The 21,137-nt window shown below is 35.6% G+C and overlaps 1 protein-coding gene across 4 annotated transcripts in view; it reads left to right on the top strand.

Annotated features, from left to right (window-relative positions):
• Positions 1–752: 752 nt before the first annotated feature.
• Positions 753–21,137, top strand: part of REV3 (recovery protein 3) — a 44,135-nt gene continuing 23,750 nt past the window's right edge. For 2 of the 4 annotated variants that reach the window (XM_088702783.2, XM_008803883.5), the window contains exons 1-11: positions 754–998; positions 1,094–1,176; positions 2,569–2,626; positions 6,875–6,924; positions 7,042–7,154; positions 10,989–11,031; positions 15,941–16,009; positions 18,237–18,353; positions 18,470–18,638; positions 18,733–18,824; positions 18,933–19,376. In XM_088702783.2, coding sequence (XP_088558909.2) covers positions 884–998; positions 1,094–1,176; positions 2,569–2,626; positions 6,875–6,924; positions 7,042–7,154; positions 10,989–11,031; positions 15,941–16,009; positions 18,237–18,353; positions 18,470–18,638; positions 18,733–18,824; positions 18,933–19,376 — 1,353 coding nt within the window. In that variant the 5' untranslated portion in view covers positions 754–883. Of the gene's footprint in view, positions 999–1,093; positions 1,177–2,568; positions 2,627–6,874; positions 6,925–7,041; positions 7,155–10,988; positions 11,032–15,940; positions 16,010–18,236; positions 18,354–18,469; positions 18,639–18,732; positions 18,825–18,932; positions 19,377–21,137 lie in introns of those variants that run through there. The other 2 variants (XM_017844943.5, XM_039124622.3) reach the window with 2 other exon arrangements.

Genomic DNA, 21,137 nt, shown 5'->3' with positions numbered 1-21,137 from the left:
TAGGCCTAAAATAGAACTAGCCTTTAAACATAAAGGCTAGATCGGGTAACAAGCTTGATTTCTATATAGAATCTAGTCAAATCCTACTAAATTTCTTAAATAAGCCCTAAATAAGAGAAAATACTATAAAATGCACTGAAAGCAACAGAAATGGAGAGTTGATCAAGCCAACTTATAAATTGGCACGAGCTAAATTGCAAGTTTTCAACTATCCATGTTATTTTTAATCCATAAATCAAATCAAAATACAATACATGCTATTTCAAATGTCCATATCATACAACTTGACAAATGAGCAAGAGTCTCCAAATAAATAATTTTAGCATATATGTAGTTCAAAAATAATAGATTACCTTATTTGTGAATGATATATCTACATAGTTGATAAAAGAGATATAGTAGGGCCCTTTTTTCTTTTTCTTTTTTTTGGCACTTGCTGGATTGTTGTAATAAATTTGTTTAAAAGTACAAAACATACAAATTTGTGGTCGCAACCTATCTCAAATTCAAAAATATTATTTTTTAAATATAGTAAAATTATTTTACAAATTCTACTTTATATTTTATATTTTATATTTATATATTATTTTCTTTTCTTTTTACTATAACCAGCCAATCTAGCTCCGCCTTGAACCCAAAAGGTCTGAAATGAGTTTAGATCAATGACCACCCGGATAGGACGCAGAAAAACCCGCTACCCACTCCGTCGCGAAGCGTACAAGGGAAGGAACCCGAGATCAGGTGATTTCCACGCGCGGGCCTCCGGAGGCCGTCCCCTCCTCGCGCCTATATAAAACCCCTCGAACAACCGCCCTTTCTCCCCACTTTCTTCCCTTTCTCGTTTTCTTCCCCCTTCTCGCCCGCTCGGCGCACTTCTCCGGGGATGGCCGCGCTGCCGCCGCCCAATCCCCATGTCTTCAGCGTCCGGATCGTCTCGCTCGACTACTATATGGCGTCTCCAATCCCCGATCTCGACTTCTGCTACAGTAACTTCCATGGTGGGTCGCCTCACAAACTGTCTTCGTTCCTTCTCTCTTTGTTATGGTTTTGGAGATTGGATTGGTTATACGATTTCTTTCATTGTGGCTTTTAGGGAGAAATGTGGAGGATGTTCCAGTTATAAGGATATATGGCTCTACTCCTGCTGGACAGAAGACTTGCCTTCACATTCATCGGGTTGTCTTTCATTACTCGTCTTTTTTACTGCATTTTTTTTGGAATTTTTTGATGTAATTCCCAGTGTGACACTGCTGATTGATTTTAAAATAGGAATTGAATGTATGCAAGTCTTTGTATATTTTATGTTTCATCTCAGTGTTCTCTGTATTTTTTTAAAAAAAATTCCTCATGCTTTTTCTGGGATTCCTGATGCTTTAAGGAATAGTAGCCGGTAAAGACTTTCTATCAAAGCAGATCATGGGGATTATTATGGTACTTGGCACGATTTGTCTGGTGGCTAGCATTTCTTGGGAATCCTGATATGAAATTAAATAACTGAACTGGGTTATTATTTCTGTTATTATTACTTTTGTGAAATTGGTGGCCATATGATATTCATGAAAATCGAAGATAGTAGGCTGCTGCATTAAAATTTGCTAATTTACTAACATAGAATTAAAGAAGCACATTCTGTGGAGGCGGAGCCTGGATTTCTATTGGAGGGGGGTTGGGGGTGAAGTTTTAAGCCCACCACATTCATCCTATTCTAAATTAATAAAAATAATAAAAATAATTAGAATATTAAGCAATATAAATTTCAAGCACAATATTTAATCATTGATACAATAGACTATTTTTCAAAAGAAGTCCAAAAGAAATCCAAATTCTAAAACTTGAATAAGGCGTTGATTAACATGATTTTAAAAAAAAAAAAATTTCAACTAATAGAAATTATGAATATATCAAACTCTATTCATCATTCACTAACATATGGATGATATATGATACTGAAAAAGCATTGACGTCATATATTCAAAAAAATCCACATCCACATTAAAGATTTGTAATTTTAGAAAATTTTTACTAAAAAAGTAGGAAAGTAAAAAGGCTAACAACAGATGTGACTTAGTATGAATGTAGACTTAAATGTTTCACTTAGCTTGTCATACCAGTTCACACCAGTTCTTAAATCCTTAATTTGGGGCATATTCATTCTTTTTGGTTCACAAGAAGTCACATGTCCTCTTGAAAGTAGATGTTTTTGGGATGTAGTCGTCTTTTTACCCCCTTCCACGCTATAAAGTAGGTTCCTGGTAGTTCTTTGTTAAAGCAATGCTCTCTCATGGTTTGATTGGTTTTTGAGTTTCCAATTTATGATATCGTGGAATATCTACTACATTTGTGCTCTCATATATTTGTGCATTTCATCTACTGAAAGTTGAGATGCTTTCGACTGCACAATTTTAGTTGCAATTTTATTTATATATCAATTTAATTACATTAGCATCATATTTTTTATTAAATTTGTGATTTTGCGTAGTTGAAAATCATGCATAATAAAAATCTTAATGAAATTATTAACCATCGTCATTCGAATTGCATTCTAACTGCTTTTACTTGTTGCTGTAGGCCTTGCCTTACTTGTACATTCCTTTTCCTGTTGAGCTGCTTCAAAATCCTGAGGAAGGTAATTAATACAGCTTAGTTATTTCTAGAAATCAGAATATTAATTATGTGTTTGTCGAATGTTCAATAGACTTTTTTGTACTTCAGTAATTTATTTTGAAGATGTCTGTACTCTAGAATTTAATAGCTGTTGCATGTAGTGCTCCTTGATTGCATCTGCTTACTGTATAACTATCAGGTAGTTTCTTTACCAGCCAACTGTTATAATATATTGTGGTAGGCATAGTTACTTTGTCCAGGCATAAGACACCAATGAGCGGAGGTTCCCATTGAGTCCCCGTTGTGAAAAGTTCTTAATATGTCACATAACTATCAAGCTTAATGCTTGAAAACAACATAAGGCTTGTTAGGCAAGGTCAGAGATTTTTTTTTTCTCAATCAGTATGCTTGATTATATCTTGAAAGTCTTGCTTTCTGATTGTTTAGTTCTTGTTTATCAGCATCAATAATTTAGATATGAGAGCTACTTTGTTGACTTTAGGAGCTAATGATATTACATAGCATCAAGAATGTATGCTTGCTTTTGTCTGTCGATGTTATTATAAAAACTAAATCATTATGTTCTTTCTTCTTTTTTCAACTTTATACCATCTTCCAACAGATTGGCTTGAACACAATAAATATTTCAAATCTATTTTTTCTAATCCTTTTTTTTTTCCGATTTCTTCCAGTCTACGTTTTTTTTTTTTGATTCAGGTTTTATTTGATTTATTACTTGGCTTATGTTTGTTTCCTTGCTCGTAGAGCTGTGCAATGACAAGGCCAAAAATCAAAGTGCCCATCCTTACCATGCGATATCTATGATATATATCCTGTAGACATTAATTGTCATGGTATAGGGTAAAATACATATGTACCATCTACTTTGCCCTGTATCATTGTGTTTTAAAGAAATAATATTGGGTTCTTTCTTTTATCATCGCTATATATGAACTTGCTTATATTGATAGAAAACTAAGATAATGTTTTCATCGTTCGTAGAGTCACTGTTTTAAAATGTGGCTGCCATGTGTTTTGAGTCTTAGGCAGGCCTCTCCACTACTTTGCTTTCTGCCTAGTTTCCTAGGCAGTTGTCTTATGTTATCCTGCTGCATAGTGGGAACCCAAGGGGTCTGCCTAGCTTAGGAAGGTCAAGTTTGGACTAACTTTGGGGTAGTGCCAAAAAATTAATTCTAGCTAAATTGCGGTTTGTGTGGACACATAATAACTTGCTTTTCTCTTTGTGTTATATAAGCCCCTTGCATTATTTTGCTAGTCACAAGTTTTACTAATTCTTGCTTATTTTTATATTTATCTTTCTATTGATTAATCATCATTGGACAGATTTGCTTGTTGCATTGACTTGAATTATTCAACATTTTTCTCTAAATGATTAATCAACATTATTTTATAAATTATGCAACAGTTATCATGTTATCATGCAAATTACTATCATGCATTACCTAATTCTTTCTGATTTTTTTATTTATTTAAAATTAACTTTATAAGTGTTTTGATTTATTTTTTTAATATTTTTTGTACACTCTGTCATGCCATCCGCTTATGCATTTGGCTTTCTCCTAATTGCTATGCAGCTCCTAGCTGCTTACATATGACATAAGACAACTGCTTTTAGAACCTTGAAACCGGCTAGAAGAAGGTTGCAAAAAGTATCTTCCTCACATTAAATCTTCACCTCATGGAGGGAATATGCTTGCATTTAGTGCTTCTGTTCAGTAGCTAAACAACATTGTTTGGGAATGTGATTCTTGAAAAACCTTTCTTGCTTTTGCATATTGCAAGTTTTTAGGACTTTTGATTTGTTTAATTAGTTGTAAAACTAAACAAGTCTTTTGTGATTTTCATTTTGGTGTATAATTTAATTGATATAGAAATAGTTACATGCATCTAGTGGACTAGACTGATTTTGGTGAGGATTAATGAAAGGGATGAGAAGATAAACAGATATTTTCACCTGTTTGTTACAGGCAAGTTGAAATTTAAATTTCTTTGAAAACAAATATTCATGAGTGCTCTATTTAAATTGAGTTACCAAGATGTCAAGGACCTCCCAAGAAATTTATCACCACTTTCATTTATCCTCATAGAAAAAATAAATAAGTAAATAAATAAATAAAGAGAAGTGTTAAATTATGAGGTTATCCACCTAGAATCTCTTGCTCTCACTAGGTTTTATCTTTTTTGTTTATATACCAAAGGATCCAAAAGTATAGTTGTATACTTGGCTGCTCAAGTGTATGATAAATGTTTTGAAAAGGGGTGCTCGTACTCAAGGTACACCATCCGGTACCGGGCCTCGTACCGGTGCCACGCTATCATTGTGTTAGTACAGTATAGTACGGGGCTGGTTAGGCATGCCGAGTGTCGGTACGTCTCCCATACTGTGTACTGATACCGAACTGGTATAGTATGCCCCATACGGTCCGGTTCAGTATGATACGACATGCTAGGCTTGTATTGAATACACTCTATGCTTCCTTTTTTGTCCCATTTTCTTACACCATCTTTATTATTGAATCTCTCTTCTTACTCTTATTGTCTTGTTTGTAGAGTTTCATGTCAAGTCTCCTCTAATTTTTGTATATTACATATTTAAATATGTTCTGTTCCTGCTCTCTTTATGTTTGAACACAGATAATAGGCAGTTATCATCTGGTGTTGGCATGGTTGACTGTCTTTACAATTTCTATTGTTGATCATGATGTTTAAACCCTGAAATGCGTAGGAGTGAAAATTTAAATTTAAGTTTTCACCTTCATTAAATTGATCAGACTTTGTCATGTATTGTTTCACATTCATTAAATTTATTTTTATTTCAGTGCAAGGATGAAAAGATCTCTCATCACACAGTTGATTCTATTGTAAAACATGATTAATCTTCATTATTGCTTGCTAACACAATATAATCTTGTTTGGCCTAATAATTTACATGTTAATTTATACTCTGATGCCCATACTATTATCATTTATTACGTGCACAATTATGTATGGTCTTTGCATCGGGAGGTGGACTGTTGGGATGGTGGTGTCTCAATCTCTTGTGCTTTTGCTCATTCCACCCTTAAGTAAGCCTAAGTTACTTTTTCTTGTGCACGTATTTCCACCATTTTTTTTCTGTCTTTGTGCAACTATGGATGCTCTCGGAGCCAAGTCAGGGTGGATTGGAGGTGTCCGCATCTCTTGTGCATCTACTCTCAGACTTTTTTTCGATCACCTTACGCAACTTTGCTTGCAAGTGGTGGTCCCTTCCTTCCCTTCTTCCATATGCATATTGTGGCCAATTGTATTTTTCCACCTTTGTTATTATCTTTCTTATTCTTAATTTTTCCTTTTTATAATGCTCTGTATTTGTTTGCTGGCAAACCTTAACTGCTGACTTTCCCATCATTTATGTGAAGCATCACTAGGTTGAGTCCTGTGTTTTAGTTATTTAGCTAGAGCCAAACCAAAGAGGTGGGGTTTTCTTGGTGGGTTTTGCATTACTTCTAGGTTTTGTCTACTGACGAAATGGGTGGGTTGCCATTTCCTGTCTAGTTAGTAATTTTGTCCATTTATGTGGTCTTCTATGAGGCACTTTAGACCATCAGTTGCACATAAGTGTTCCCAAGCTAATTTTAGACAGACATCTACTAGATATTTAGCAGGGCCTATTAGGTGGGTCATGAACCTCAGCCATTAGGTCAGACCTAAAACAAAGATTAGGCATGTCATGTTCTTTCGGGTGGATCAATTCACAGCTACCAAATGTGCAAACTTGGTGATGCCTATTTTGAATTTTGTTGCTTTGTATCTTCTGTAGGAATGCATGTTCCTTATTTGTTTCTTTTCTCCCTTCTCGTGTATTGCATGTGGCTGAACTAGCTTTTCTCTTTCAGTCTACAACCAGAGTCATGTATATTATTTGAAGACTGATCCATGGTTTGTGATAACCTTTTAGTCATTTAAGTCTTTTAATAAAATTCAAGTGTTGGTTAGCAGTGATGCTATTTGTTTCTTATGGTACAGATGTTTCCTGTTGAAGATGATTTAATAATGGGACTCGTGCTTTCTCATTTCAGCAGTTCCTTTTTTCCTTTTTTCTATATGAATGTGGTACTGTATTGTGATCAAATTTACTGATGTATGTTTTTCAGATAAACTGATTCTGTTGCTGATTACACAATTATCAGTTATATATGTTCCACTTAGCTGTTACCATGCAATCTATCTTGCAATATCTAATGATTTTGTTTATATTTGTCCTATGCAGGCAATGCATTTCTTCATGATCTAATGAATGCTATCGAGAAAGCTTTAAAAGTATGCCTGGCGTCTTCCTCCTAATTTTCCCAAATGATCGTGTAAATGTTTTCCCATACAATCTTTTGTTGTTATGATTTCATTAAAAACTGTGCCACTATCTTTTTACTGTTTCAGAGTCAAAGTACTTCTGTGTCCAAAAGACAACACATACATGGGTGCAGCCTTGTTCGGGCTAAGAAATTTTATGGCTACCACTCATCAGAGGAGCTCTTTGTGAAGATGTATTTGTATCCACATTTTCATTTTGTTTCTGACTTAAATTACACCTTTCCTTCACAATCTTTCTGAGCATCTTGTGGTTGTTGATCATGTTTCCAGATGCATGGTTTTCATGAGTAGTGTTATTGGCTGAATATGGCCATGGTTTTTGTAAGGTTCTCATGCTCAGACTGTTGCATGCCATTTAAGCTGAAAGTACAGCTTATGATAACATCTAGATGCTGGTTTAAAAGTTGACTTGAATCCTTCACAAAATTTTCATGAATGTTGGTGTTCGATCTTATACCTTATGCAGCAGCTGTTTGGTTTTCAAAGCGATGGATACTAATTATCACATTCCATCTACATGAAACATTAGTACAGGACCATAACTATTTCTATATGAGATTGAATTAATTCTGCTCTGTTTATGAGTGTTTTGATGAAATGGACTGCATCAATCATTTAAGTTCCAAACATTTAGTGATGGCCTAATAATGTAAAAACTTGAAAAATTTTGAAAAATTATAAAAATATTTGGGATCTTAATTATGATAGTCAATCAATAAAATTTGATGAAAGCAAAGAGGGAAAAGAATGAACTTTTTGGAGGTTTGTGCAACTAATCAGGCCGTGTTACTGTGGTGCCTAGGACAATGTACACTCCTTTTGATTTATGTACCCTCTTTTGATTTTCTCCTATTTATCTGATAAATAAGAAAGGTAAATTAAGTAATTGTTGGAGTGCATACATAATAAAATTAATGAATATTTCTGGTTGATGAGATCATACTTTTCTATCAGATATTCTTCACCATGTTAATCTCACAAGTTGCATTGTAATACTTTTCAAGATTGCAACACATTTTACTATTTTTAGTCTCACTAGTTACTTATTGTAATGTTGATTTATGTATAGGTATACTATTAGATGCTAGATAGTCACTGTGAGGATCCGTGCGGGCGTGTGTTTAGTCCCACATCGGTTATTCGCTGGGTAGATCCTGGGTACTTATACAGGATCAAGGAACCCATACAATACCTTCCGACTAGCCATTTTGGGTGAGGTCCTGGGTTGTTACAAATGGTATCAGAGCGAACCCGGTCCATAACTTATGTGGACTAGGAGACACTGCAGCACGTAACCATTGGGGTTGACCACGGACCGATCGTGGTGTTTGTGATTAGATTTGAATTGATTTGAACCCTTAGCCTGACGAGGACGTCAGGGCTTGAACGGGGAGAGTATGTGAGGATCCGTGCGGGCGTGTGTTTAGTCCCACATCGGTTATTCGCTGGGTAGATCTTGGGTACTTATACAGGATCAAGGAACCCAAACAATACCTTCCGACTAGCCATTTTGGGTGAGGTCCTGGGTTGTTACAGTCACAAAATTGAAATTAGATATATTGTAGGAACCAAGAATTTAAGAACTTACTAGGTTAATTAAATAACAATAATAACTGATCTATTTGTTACATGTGGAGGTTTTTGGCAAATCATGAGTAGGGTTTTCAGTTGAGTAGGCCATTTGCAAGTAGTTTGGCCAGATATTATCTCAATAAAGGCTTGGTCAATTGTTTAACAAGCCATCTTGAATACATAGTGTGAGGCTGTGAGCTTAAAAATTGAAATATATAGAAGCCAAACTTGAGAATTATATTATTCTACTTTATTATTTATATAAAAATTTTATATTATAGTACTAACACATTTTGTACAGTGAAGAATATATATTAAGCATTAGGTCATTGATTAATTGCTATTAAATTTTTTAGCCACTAATAGTGCTCTAATATGGAGACTTGCTCAAAATAAATATTTGAAAACCTTGGGGACCCAAAGCTCTCTCACCTTGTTTAAACAATTTGTTCTTGAATAGCTTGTATGCACTTTGAAACTATTTTAGACTTTTTAAGCTTGGCTTGAAATTAATTGAGTTGAGGTTGAGCTTGTCTTGAACTTTTAATGACAGCATGAGCCAAGCATGAGCGTGGTCTGGCTTATGCGAGCTCAGCTCATCTACACTCCTACTTATGATGATTGATTGTCATCATTCTGACATGATATTCTGCAAATACATTTAATACCCTCTTGCCTATCTCCAAATTGTGAATATTAAACTTCATGAAAGCGTTGTTTGTGTTTATGAAATTAACCAAGAGAAAGAAACCTATTGTTTTTGATGATTTGAGCTGCCCATGCCTGTAAATTTTTTAAGTTCACCATCTTCATATTATAATTTCTGCTATGATAAGATGATATTCACATTAAGGATTAACACAAGCTACAAGTTTCATCAAATTCATAAAAAGTTATTCGTAAATTAAAACCCAGTCACTTTGATGCCTTCATTTTTCATAGCTACAACTTTTATCATGTAAAGTGTGAATTAGAGCAAGCCAGTACTTTAGCACCAACTTTATGCATCCCATAACCCAATCAAGTAAATTAGGATTGTTGTGCCGGTATTAGGGCCTTTATTGGTTGGCCGGCAACATGGTTTGGTATGCATTCGTGCCGTTCCGTGCTGAGTTTGTACCAACACGACAGAGAGAGTGGGGGAGAGGGAGAATGGGAGAGAGGAAAAGAGAGGGGGAGGAAGTGAGAGGGCGAGGAAAGGAGGGAGAGAGGGTGAAGGTTGGTGGAGCGCAGCTCGACACAGTAGAGAGGGCATGGGAGAGGAAGAATGGGAGGGAGGAAAACAGAAAGAGAGGGTGGCGGATGGCCGCAGAGGTTTGGGGAGTGGTGTGGAGGGGCGAAGGAGGAGCTCCACCCTTCGGACCCTTGTTTCGTTCGAAATAGGAGTTCTAAACGTGGCTTCTTTTTTTATTTTGAAAATTTCAAATGAAATCAGCAACCCCCTTGCCAACTACACTTTATATTTCCAAAATAAAAAGTCCTTTTTTATTTTGAAAATATTAAGTAAAATCGGCAAAGGGGTTGCAGACTTTACTTAAAATTTTAAAATAAAAAAGAGGCCCATTTGACACTCCTATTTCTAACAAAACAAGGGTCCGGAGGACGGAGCCTCTTTTTCTCCCCTCCGTGCCCCCCCTCGGCTCTCCGCGGCCCTCCGGCAGCTGCGCCAGCCGTTCGCCACCCTCCATCTCCCTCCCTTCACCCCCTCTCTCTCTTTTCTTCTGTTTTCTTCTCCCTCTCCCCCTCCTCTGCCGGTTTCTCGAAATTGTCAGGTCCGCTGCCAGTACGGCTCGGTATGCTTTGAACTGAGCGGTTCGGGATGATTCCACATTCCTCAAAATAGTTTCTACAATACTTTGTCAGGAATACTGAATTTGATGTGACATACTATTGGGGCTAGCCATATATAAATAGTGTAAACTTTTTGGCCAGTACTCATTGGAGTCATCCCATTTGAGATTAAGATTATTTCAGTAATTTTTGCTAAGATGGTCCAAAATAAAAAGGTTGGTTAACTGAGAAAGTAATCTCCATGTTTTTAAAGTACATGTATATTTATTATTGAAAAATTTATGTATCAGATAGTATGATTATTGAAAAATTCATGTTGCCTCAAGTGTCAAAAAGATCCCTGAAATAATCCATTCTTGGTTTTTGGTGTGAGCTATTCTTGTTTATAGTCTTAGGCAAAGGTCCCCATTTTTTCCCCCGAAATTTAGAGTGATATTAATATATTATTGTTACATTCTCTGTTTGGTGGTCATTTAAGGGATCTGTTTGGTGTCTGCACCAGTGAAGTTGTCCTGATGGAATGCCTATACGGTGTATACATAATAATTTTTGTTGGATCTTTTCCATCTCTTTTGTTATTTCTGTTGTATCTTTTGCATTTCTCATTTACTTTTAATGGTTTCATTTGAATTCCTTGATGGGAATCAAAGATATTATCCTCATGAGGTAGCCCGTGCTGCTACTCTGCTTTTGGTATGTCAGTTATTTAACTTGTTATTTATGTGTGCTGTGATATTTAGGATTTTCTTGCTACAGATGTTCATTTGATACTTGTTTTTGGTGCAATAGAGCTCAAAATAATTGCAGGACTTGCTTGGTTGCACCTTGTGTCCCTGATATCTGTCCCTACTCTCTACAGCTCTGATGCATGAGGGCTTGTATAGCATTCTTGCTTCTTTCTTTTCTAGCTATTGATCAAGTGCTCCTTCTGAGTTAACTTATGTTGTCTCTTCTTTCTGGAATTGTTTGACATGTCTGGATGCTGTTGTTTTACCATATATTGCTTCCATATGCCAATCTTATGTGGTTTTGCAATTCAACGAATTCTCTTGGTATATATGTTAAATTGGATGCATATGGGAAGTAGATGCAAATCAATTAGAATAATATTCCGAAGAGATTTGTAATTTATTTTCTTTTTAATGGATTAATGCCAAAAATTGACATGTTTAAAGCTCGTCGTGCGCTTCCATTTTACTGCATGGGTATGGTAGTTACAGCTATTAAGATTTTTGCCTTGGCATCTGCTGAAGTGTAATCCATTAAAAATGAACAGGCAGACAATTTGTATCTAATAGATGTGATTCAGCAATATTGTTTCCAAAATTATTTCTTAGGCCTTGGTTTGAGCCAGAATTCTTGTAACCTTTTCAAGCAGCCACTATATCACATCCTTCTTTTAATAATATTATCATGTCTAATTAAGTATTGCATGTCTCGGGACATTAAGGCTATATATTAGAAATACAAAGATGATGGAGACAGTGGACTGAGTATTCATACATTTGCATTGTGGCCTCAACTTCTGCATTCTTAAACATGGAGTTGATTGTTTCTAGATTCTTCAAGTAATCTGAACCAGGATTATAAGTTTTCATGGCATGTCGATCTTAGAGTTAAAGTAACATGCCATTTTTCTTGCATCAATATTGCATTGAAAGAAAGTAGAGTTTTCACTCATTTTGATTTATCAAGGATTAGGTACTAAATCAAACATACCAGAACTCTTCAGATTAAAAAGCACTTTCATCCACCATTCTAGCCGGCCTGCCTCCATCCGGGTCGAGACATGCATTGATAGGTCATCCTGGCCAGGATATGCCATCATTCAAGGATGAGGTCATAGGAGGGGGGGAGGGAAGATGCCTTCGGTCGGTCATGGGGAGAAGTGAGGAAGGCTTCCATTCAGCTTCACCATTTCTCTCTTTTTTCTGATTAATGTGATGGTGGCCACTTGATCGTGGGGAGGGAGGATCTGTCCTTTTTTTTGATTAATATGATGTCACCCACTTGATCGCGTGGAGGAAGGTTTTGGTTCAGCCCTACCTCCTCCTCCTTCTCTTCTTCTTCTTCTTCTTCTTCTTCTTCTTCTTCTTCTTCTTTTCGACGATGCTTAGGCCCCCTCATCACCAAGATGGAGGAGGGAAGAAGACTTGGTCCAGCCCATCTTCTCATTTTTTTCTGATGAGAACGTGCTCGGCCAGTTAGCCCCTAGTCTACTCCAGACTCTAGAGTCCCTGTGTGTGTGAGAGAGGGGGAGTCCCCCCTCTCCTTTTAATCATTATATTTATTCCATTCCACATTTTTTAGTTTTTTATTAATTTCCCCTCCCCTCCCCCTGCACAAACTGTCTCTTTTCCCCTCCCCTCCCTCTTCTCTCTAATCAATTTGGTACTTGCTTATCATTTTACTCTTTCATTTTTTTATTAATTTCCCCCTCCTCTCACTCTTTCTCTCTCTCACTTTGCCCCTCCCCTCCCCTCCCTCTCTCTTCTTCTGAAAAAGGAATACTATAAGCTAGTCAAATATATACCCTAGGTCCTAATTCAATTCAATGCAATAGCAATTATCAGGAACATGACCAAATGGTTTACCATGAATTTTAATAATTATACAAAACAATAAAATTAATTATAATTATAAATGATGAATTATTAAAATTTGGAAAATTAATGAACGTAAAGTTGAGGAAAATTAAAATGCATCCCAGGTAATTTAGATGCATGGATGATTATTTTAAAATTGTAATGATTATAAGTTATTTGTAATAAAAATATTTAAAAAATACAAAAATGTAATAAATGTAGAAAAGGGTGGAAATATTGTCGGCAACTTAAATCCAATTTTTAGGTACTTATCATGAATTTTAATAATGATATGAAACAATGAAACTAAAATATAATTATTAATAAGATAATTGAGTAAAATTTGGAAAATTAATGATCATGATGAATGTGAAGTTGAGGAAAATTAACATATCTCAAGTAATTTAAATGCATGGATGATTATTTTTCAAATTTTTAATTATTTTTTAGTTTTTCAAATAAAAATATTTAAAAATTTCAAAAGGTTATAACTTATAAGAAATGTAAAAAAGGGCGAAATAGTTTAGTCAACTTAAATCCAATTTCTAGATACTTATCATGAATTTAATAATTATATGAAAAAATAAAATTAAATTATAGTTATTAATTAGATAATTGATAAATTGGAAAACTAATGAACATAATGAATCTAAAATAGGGTAAAATCAAGATACACCCCCAAGTAATTTAGATGCATGGTTGATTATTTTTTAAATTTTAATGATTTTTAAATATTTTTAATAAAAATAATTAAAAATTACAAAAAAATAAATGTAGAAAAGGTAGAAATAGTAAGCACTTAAATCCAATTTTTAGGTACCTATCATGAATTTTAATAATTATACAAACAATAAAATTAAAATTAGAATTATATTAATTAGATAGTTGATTAAAAATTGGAAAATTGATGAGCATAATGAATATAAATTTGGAGAAAATTAAGATACATCCTCAAGTAATTTAGATGCACAGGTGATTATTTTTTCAGAATTTTAATGGTTTTTAAATTATTTTTAGAATTATTTTTAAAATTTATTCTCCATGTACATATGATTTAAATGTATGCTCCAGTTATCATATCTTGAGTCTTACAAAGTAGCCACCTTTATATGGGTATGTTCCTAGGCTACAGTATGGTGCTGCCTCTGATTATCTTGAGCAAGGATGGCCACTCTTACGCAACATACAATCAGGATGGTTATTCTAGTAGTACCAAACAATACGGGCAACAGGGATGGGCTCAGTATCGAGGCTAAATATTCAAGGATTTGATTATGAACAGAACCCTGATGTTCATGAGTGTTGTAGACATTTCACATGGGTTTAGTAGTAAGTTTGATATGTTTATCTTAAACTGATGAATCCATTTTGTGTGGTATTGAAATATGTTGAAATATAATTTATTAGACAATATTCACATAATTATATTTTTATCTACAAGTGACCAAACCAGGGTCCACAATACCAGAATTGGAACCCATGCCCGTAGGCCGGCAGCACAGTATGATACGCCCCTGTGCCGTGCCATTCTGATGTGAATCGACAGAAAACTAGCTAGGGAGGGGGGGGAGGAAGAAGAGATAAGAGGGAGAAGAGAGAAAAAGGGAGGGAGGGAGCGAGGGAGAGGGAGGAATGGAGGGAGAGCACGATAGAGAGAGAGAGAGATGGGCGAAGGAAGGGGAGAGAGAGGGAAAGAGAGGAAAAGAGAGAGGGAGAGAGGAAGGGAGGGAGAGAGAGGGCGCTGGTGGGTGGCGGCTGCCGAAATAGGGCCAAGGGGCCCTCTCTCCTCCATGCGTCGAAACAGGAGCTTCAACCTCTTTTTCTATTTTTTTATTTTTTTAAGTGGTCGGTAGGCACTGTAACTTCACTTATTATTTTCTTTTTCTTTGAAATTTTTTAAGTGATGCCGGCTGCTTCACTTAAAAAATTTCAAAAAATGAAGACAATAAGTGAAGTCGGCAGTGTGTGCGGACTTCACTTAAAAAATCAAAGGAAAAAAGAAAAAGGGGTTGAAGCCCCTATTTCCTTTAGAAATAGGGGCCCTACCCCCATTTTGATGCAAAGGAGAGAGGGCTTTGAAGCCTTCTCTCCCGCCTCCCTAGGCCTTGTTCCGACGGCCGCCGCTTACCATTGCCCGCCCTCTCTCCCTCTCTCTTTTCTGTTTTCCTCTTTTCTTCTCCCTCTCTCACCGCCCACTGGTATCTCGATTTTATTGTTGGAACCATCCTGGTCTGCCTTCGATATAGCTTAGATGCTCAGTATGTCTCGAATTGGACGGTTCGGGATAGTTTTGCCTTGGACCAAGCTCAGTGTAAATGTATTAAAAATTACAACTGTTTTTATCAAACTGTATCATTTTTGCTTTATCAAGGACTCATGCAACATCAATTATAAGATATCATTGCTTGGTAATCAAGGAAGGACCTCCAATGACCTGGAAGGCCATAATACATTATAGTGTTAGTTTTAAATAGGGCCGATTTATCATAAATGTATTACTTTTGAAGTACAAATATGTTTTAGGAAACAAAAGGAATAGTAAAAATTCAACATAAATTTAATTAAAGTATAAAAGGGATGTCCCAGACAAGTATTGGAATGCTCGACCAGGACGGCCACCTAGATAGGGGGACATGCAGGGCGTTCTGTTCCATGGGGAGATTGGGACACCCCCATGCCATAGAATTTAAAACCTTGTTTTAAAACACTAGCACGTAGTTGGCGCCACACAAGTGTTACACGGTGGTGAGGCATTCAGCACAGTTTATGGCATGCTGCTGACAGGCACACACGACACTGGGATGTATATCTTACTTGGTAGTTGGAAAACTAATGTTCTGTATGTGTATTTCCAGAATTCTCCATTTTGGCATTGGATATCTGAAGGCCAGAAACTTGAATAATAATGTTAACAGAGTTACTTATGGGATGATTTTAAGTATAACTTGTTTACTCGGCATGTCGATAGAATGCTCATGACATATAGCTGATGCTAAACTTTGTTTGATTCTATTTAGGGTGGTGCTGTTCTTAATAGAAGCTTCCAGCCCTATGAAACTCATATCCCTTATCTTCTTCATTTTTTGGTAAGAAATTGTACTTTCAATATTTTATATACATAAATACATATATACATAGTTACATACAAACATGCATGGTTGCACAGATGCATGCATGCATGCATACACACATGCATGCATTCATGTAGATGTTTCTATATATATTGCAGGAGTACTGTATAGCATGTTCATTTTCATTTTAGTGGTGTCTGTAAATGCGGTGTTTTGATTTACATGCCCTAGTCATCCTATTTAATGCTTGCTGGTTTATTTACTGCTAATTCAATATATAACTTGCAACTATAATCACTTTGAAAAACTATAGGTGTGCATTGACAATTGAAATATAATATTATTGGAAATTAGTGTTATTAATGAATGAGTCTAAAGATTGTAGTTCATTCAAGATGACATAGTCTACTACCAGCGCTAATTTGACAAAGGAGCAAAGAAAGAATACATTTACCATATTATTGAGCAGCATGATCATGTTTCTGACAATATAACATCAAGTGCTTGTTATGCTTGTAGATGTGCAATACTTGCCATGTACAGAGACGGACATATGTATGCGAAAGACTCAAGATATGAACAGTTCTATTTTAGTTTTTTCTTTTTGAAGAAAATTTTTGTTTTATCATTAATTCTTGTTTAGTACCATTGTAGATGAGATGCTTGGAGACTAAGTTATATGATTTTTCTTAGTGGACTTTTGGGTTTTAGCAATGTTTGGGTAAAAGAAGATTTTACGACTCGGTATAGAAATTCTTTACCATTTAAAAAAAGCATTGTCCCAATACCAAAAATCTATAATTTGAGCTTAATTGAGAAATCAACTTTTCTTTTCTTGATACAAGAAATCGACCTTTTGTTCTCAAGGCATTTCAGTATTTTTATTGAACTCAAATAAGGAGTGTCTCCTTATTTGCATGTGATAGCTTTAGTAAGATATGTATTTAAATGATATTCATGTAAATAAAATTTTATATATAGTTTGCATTTCTGCTTGTTAGCAGTTTGCCTGCTCCTTGGTTGTTCCCACCTTCAAATGGTGGAAAATATAGAGAAAAATGGTTTAAAAGGCTTTCCAGCCCGTACTGGATGATATCAATCATTTCAGGTCCACTTTGATGAGGCCCTATCTGTCTTCATCTGGGTAGTTTTGGTTGGGTTCAGCCAACTTGGTTCGTTCAATCACATAGTTGGTACAATATTTGCTAGCTAATACGGGACTGACAGGCACAAGATTTAAATCCAATCTGTCTGCACAACATATGCAACTGATTGACAAATTTTATGCTAATACACTATTTTTATTTAGATTATAACTGAGGCACAAGTTGGACATTGGCCCATAGGACTTGTCCTTTTAGTTATGAGACATGTATTTGGAGTTGATGCTTGCTACATAAATTGATTGAGAGATAAGGTATACACTGAAAAGAAAGATCTTTGCTTTTGGTGAATGGTATACACCAAATAAGTTTATGTGCTTTTGGTGAATGGTATACACCAAATAAGATTATGTGCTTTTGGTGAAGGATGGTGATATTTATGAATTATGTTGATTTCTGGAAGCTACTGCACCATTTCATGCACCATAATTAAATCTGACATTGTTTGCATGCAAGTGGTGTGCCATGTACTAGACCCCAGCATGTATCACTATGGTGAGGGAATGTGCTTCAAGACCCCTGTGCTCTTCCTTCCCCAGCAAACACAGACATGCATATAAAATAGCCAAAAAAAGAAAAAGAAAAAGAAAAACAACACTCATGCCCCCCCCCAACCTCTCCTCAAAAAAAAAAAAGAAAAAAAGAAAAAAAGAAAAATTATGTGTAATAAGGTGACTTTCATCTCCCCTCATAAAAAGAGAAAAATGATTTAAATGCAATATATGATTCCTGTCCCCATTCATTATTGTACTTTTGTGGGAATGTGCACCTTTATTGGTGTTTCCCTGTATGAACGTAAATACTTGGGTTTTTTGAAATATTTAAGTTATTTGACCATTTTTCTTAGTAATCAAGTGGTATTATGCAGAGAGGTAGATTGATTATTGATTACCTTGCTTGTTGCTACTGTCTGATAATCCAATTTTTATATAGTTTTGACAATATTAAATATGTCTTGATGGCCTTACAGGTCAGAGTAGTGGTTCTGAATCTTCTGATTAACAGTTTTCTCCACTTGCTCCTACTTTCATCTTTTCTGAAGCTTACTGCCACGGTCTTTATTCTGATTGATGTTGCAGGTTGACTTCAATTTATATGGAATGAGCCATATACATACCTCAAATGTTAGATTTCGTCCTCCATTACCAGATAGCTTCTTTCCTAAGGTAGCTTGTTTCAAGAATCATGATATTGGAGTAAGTCAACCTCTGTTTCTGCTAGTTCACAGATTGTCACTTTACATTTTATTTCCAGAACATTGGATTTCAGTAATTGATGGTTCCCATCAATCATATAATCGTTATGACACTAGGCAGGTACAGGAGATGCAGTTAGTAATTCAGCAATTTGGCTTTCTTCTACAGTTCCAAGTGCTTTGATTTGGCCTGATTCAGCTACTGGAGTTATCTCAGAGAATAATCCCATTAACTTCATTAGACGTCAAAGTATCTGTATGCTTGAGGCAGATTCGAGTGTGGATGGTTTGTATCTGCTTAGAAAAAATGTGTGGAACACAAATCTGCATATATATATATATAAGTGGTTATGCTGGTGACTTGTTTTTGTGACTTGCAGACATTCTAAATGAGAAACATAAAATGTATACGTCTCTTTCTCAGACTAGATCAGATGTTAGAATGGTTCAGTCACTTATACCAATTTGGGAGGTAGTTGCTTCTTAAATTGTCTAGATTTTGTGCAAGGTATTTCTTTTTCCAATATGAATGCAATTCTTTAAGTAGCCTGCTAAGTTTGATTTTTTCACTTTAATTTAGGAAGAGTATGAACGGTCAGGAATACAGGAGGCAGTAAAGTTTGCTGATGTTAGCAAACCTCATCCTGAAGATGTATTGAAAAGTTTTTTACTTGGACTTGAACATGAGAATGCACTCTCCAATTTATTCTTAGAGGCACAAAAGTCCTTCCCTCTAAATATTTCTGCAGTCAAGGAGGATAAGAGGTTAGAGAAGTACATTACATCATTTACTGACATTGCCAAAACACTCACTCCAATAGAACATCAGAGACTAAGCAGTTCGTGCACTGAACCTTTGAAGTGTTCTGAAGAAAGCAATGATAAAGCACTGTCTTCACCTGAACCTTCCTCCAAGAAAAATGAGGATACCGTACCTTATGAGGAAAACTGTGAGTTTCATGAATTGACACCTACAGTTATCAGGCCATCATCATTGCAGATGATTGTATCTGAAGATCTGAAGGTATCATGTTATTGTTGAGCTAGTCTGATCTACTTTTAGCCCTCAATCAAGTATTCATTCTGTATTTTCTCTGTCTGTTTGACTTTACTGTGTTTTAGACCTTGGTTGTTGGTGGTGCTGCCTTAGATGTTAGCTTGTCTTTTTCAGAATTTTGATTTGCTTGTTTATGAACTTTATGGATCCACATGTCTAGATCTTGCATGTTGTTCTCAGTGGAAGTAGTCTTCTATATATCAGCAAGGTTGTCCTTTGTAAGTTGCTTGGTATTCTTTATTTTATTTGCTGTGAATTTATGTTACCTTAAGTTTCCTTTTAGGATCATTGACCATTTATCTGGTAGTCAGGATCTTTTTTGAACTTTTTGGTATTCAGCACCATAGGTCTTCTAAGAGAGAAGGATATTATATAGTCGTAGTGGACCAAAATACTATATGGTTACAGAAAAACAAACTTTATAAGCACCTCCTAACATCTGGTTGGACGATAACATCAACCTACAGCTACACCGGGCAATAGACAGGGCTTTGATTGGCCTCCCAACATTCTTTATTGAAAAAATGCAATTCTTTATGAGAACTGAAGCCTACATGTTTATAGACATGTATTTGACCAAGAAAAGACAAAACAAAAGGACAAAATTAGTTAGTTAGAATTTTGACTTAGGTTGGAGAAGCCTTGCAGTGGGTCAAGTGATAAATTTTATTATAGGATATTGTTCAAGTTAAATAAATAAGGACTAGGACAGTATTGTTATGCTGGGTTTTTTTGTTTTCTGAAAAAAAAGAAAAGAATTTTAGTGCCTATTTCTCTTGATTAGTCTGGAGGAAATGACCAAATAGCAATCTTTGGATGTGATGGAAATATTATTTCAAGATATTCTAGGGAATTAGAATTTCTTTTGGTTGTATCAATATTTTGGGAACTACCAATGTGTTTGGTCTAGTCCAAGTTAGGCTACCGGTACCGGTAGGCGTACCGGTCGTCCACCGGACTGGTTCAGGACTAGTGCCAAACCAGTCTGCATAACACAGCATGCGTGGGCGCACTTGCTGCCCACTGGTTCGCACCAATTCCTGCCTGTACCGGACGGAACCGTCCAATACATATATAGTACAGGCCAGTTCCAACCCGGTACGGTTAGAACCGTTTTTTAAGGCCGAACCAGACCGGTTAGATATGGGCCGGTTCTGCATATGTTGGCCTAGTCTATACTTGTTTGATCATCCTGTGTACTGTGTTTGGGCACACCTAAATGTATTTTGCTACACTACACTTGTTTGAGGAATTCATTTCTTTCCTGAACTCTGAATCAGACTGCTTGAATCTTAGAGGTATAAGTGGAAGAGAAGTGACTATAACAGATCTAAGGTAGTTGGTTCATACTAAATAAGGTACCATACAACAGTCTTTTGGTCTAGTCATTGATATTTACATTTACAAAATTAAGTTTCTGATGTCCTCTCCCTTTCCAAGCATTCACCTTATTGATTGAATTGAGATATTTATAGTAATTTGAAAATTTTAATATTAGAAGTTTAGAACTACTATGTAACTAATACTCTTGTATTTTGTCCAAATTTTCTTTTATTGCATTAAATACTTTCGTATCATCATCCATTTATACAATTTGTGTTGAATACTTCCATTCAGATGCTGCTTGATCTTTACCTTTTGACTGTTACATCACCGTCTTGAACTTCAATTTCAGCATCAAAGTTAAAATAATGACTTACTATTGCAACTTTCGGTGACAAGCTTTTC

Source organism: Phoenix dactylifera, chromosome 8 (genome assembly GCF_051530095.1).
Source record: "Phoenix dactylifera cultivar Ajwa chromosome 8, Ajwa_hap1_PhDact_Kaust_v1.1, whole genome shotgun sequence".
NCBI classification, from domain to species: domain Eukaryota; kingdom Viridiplantae; phylum Streptophyta; class Magnoliopsida; order Arecales; family Arecaceae; genus Phoenix; species Phoenix dactylifera.
Note: the sequence above shows the minus strand (reverse complement) of the source record. Positions and strands in the feature narration are given on the sequence as shown.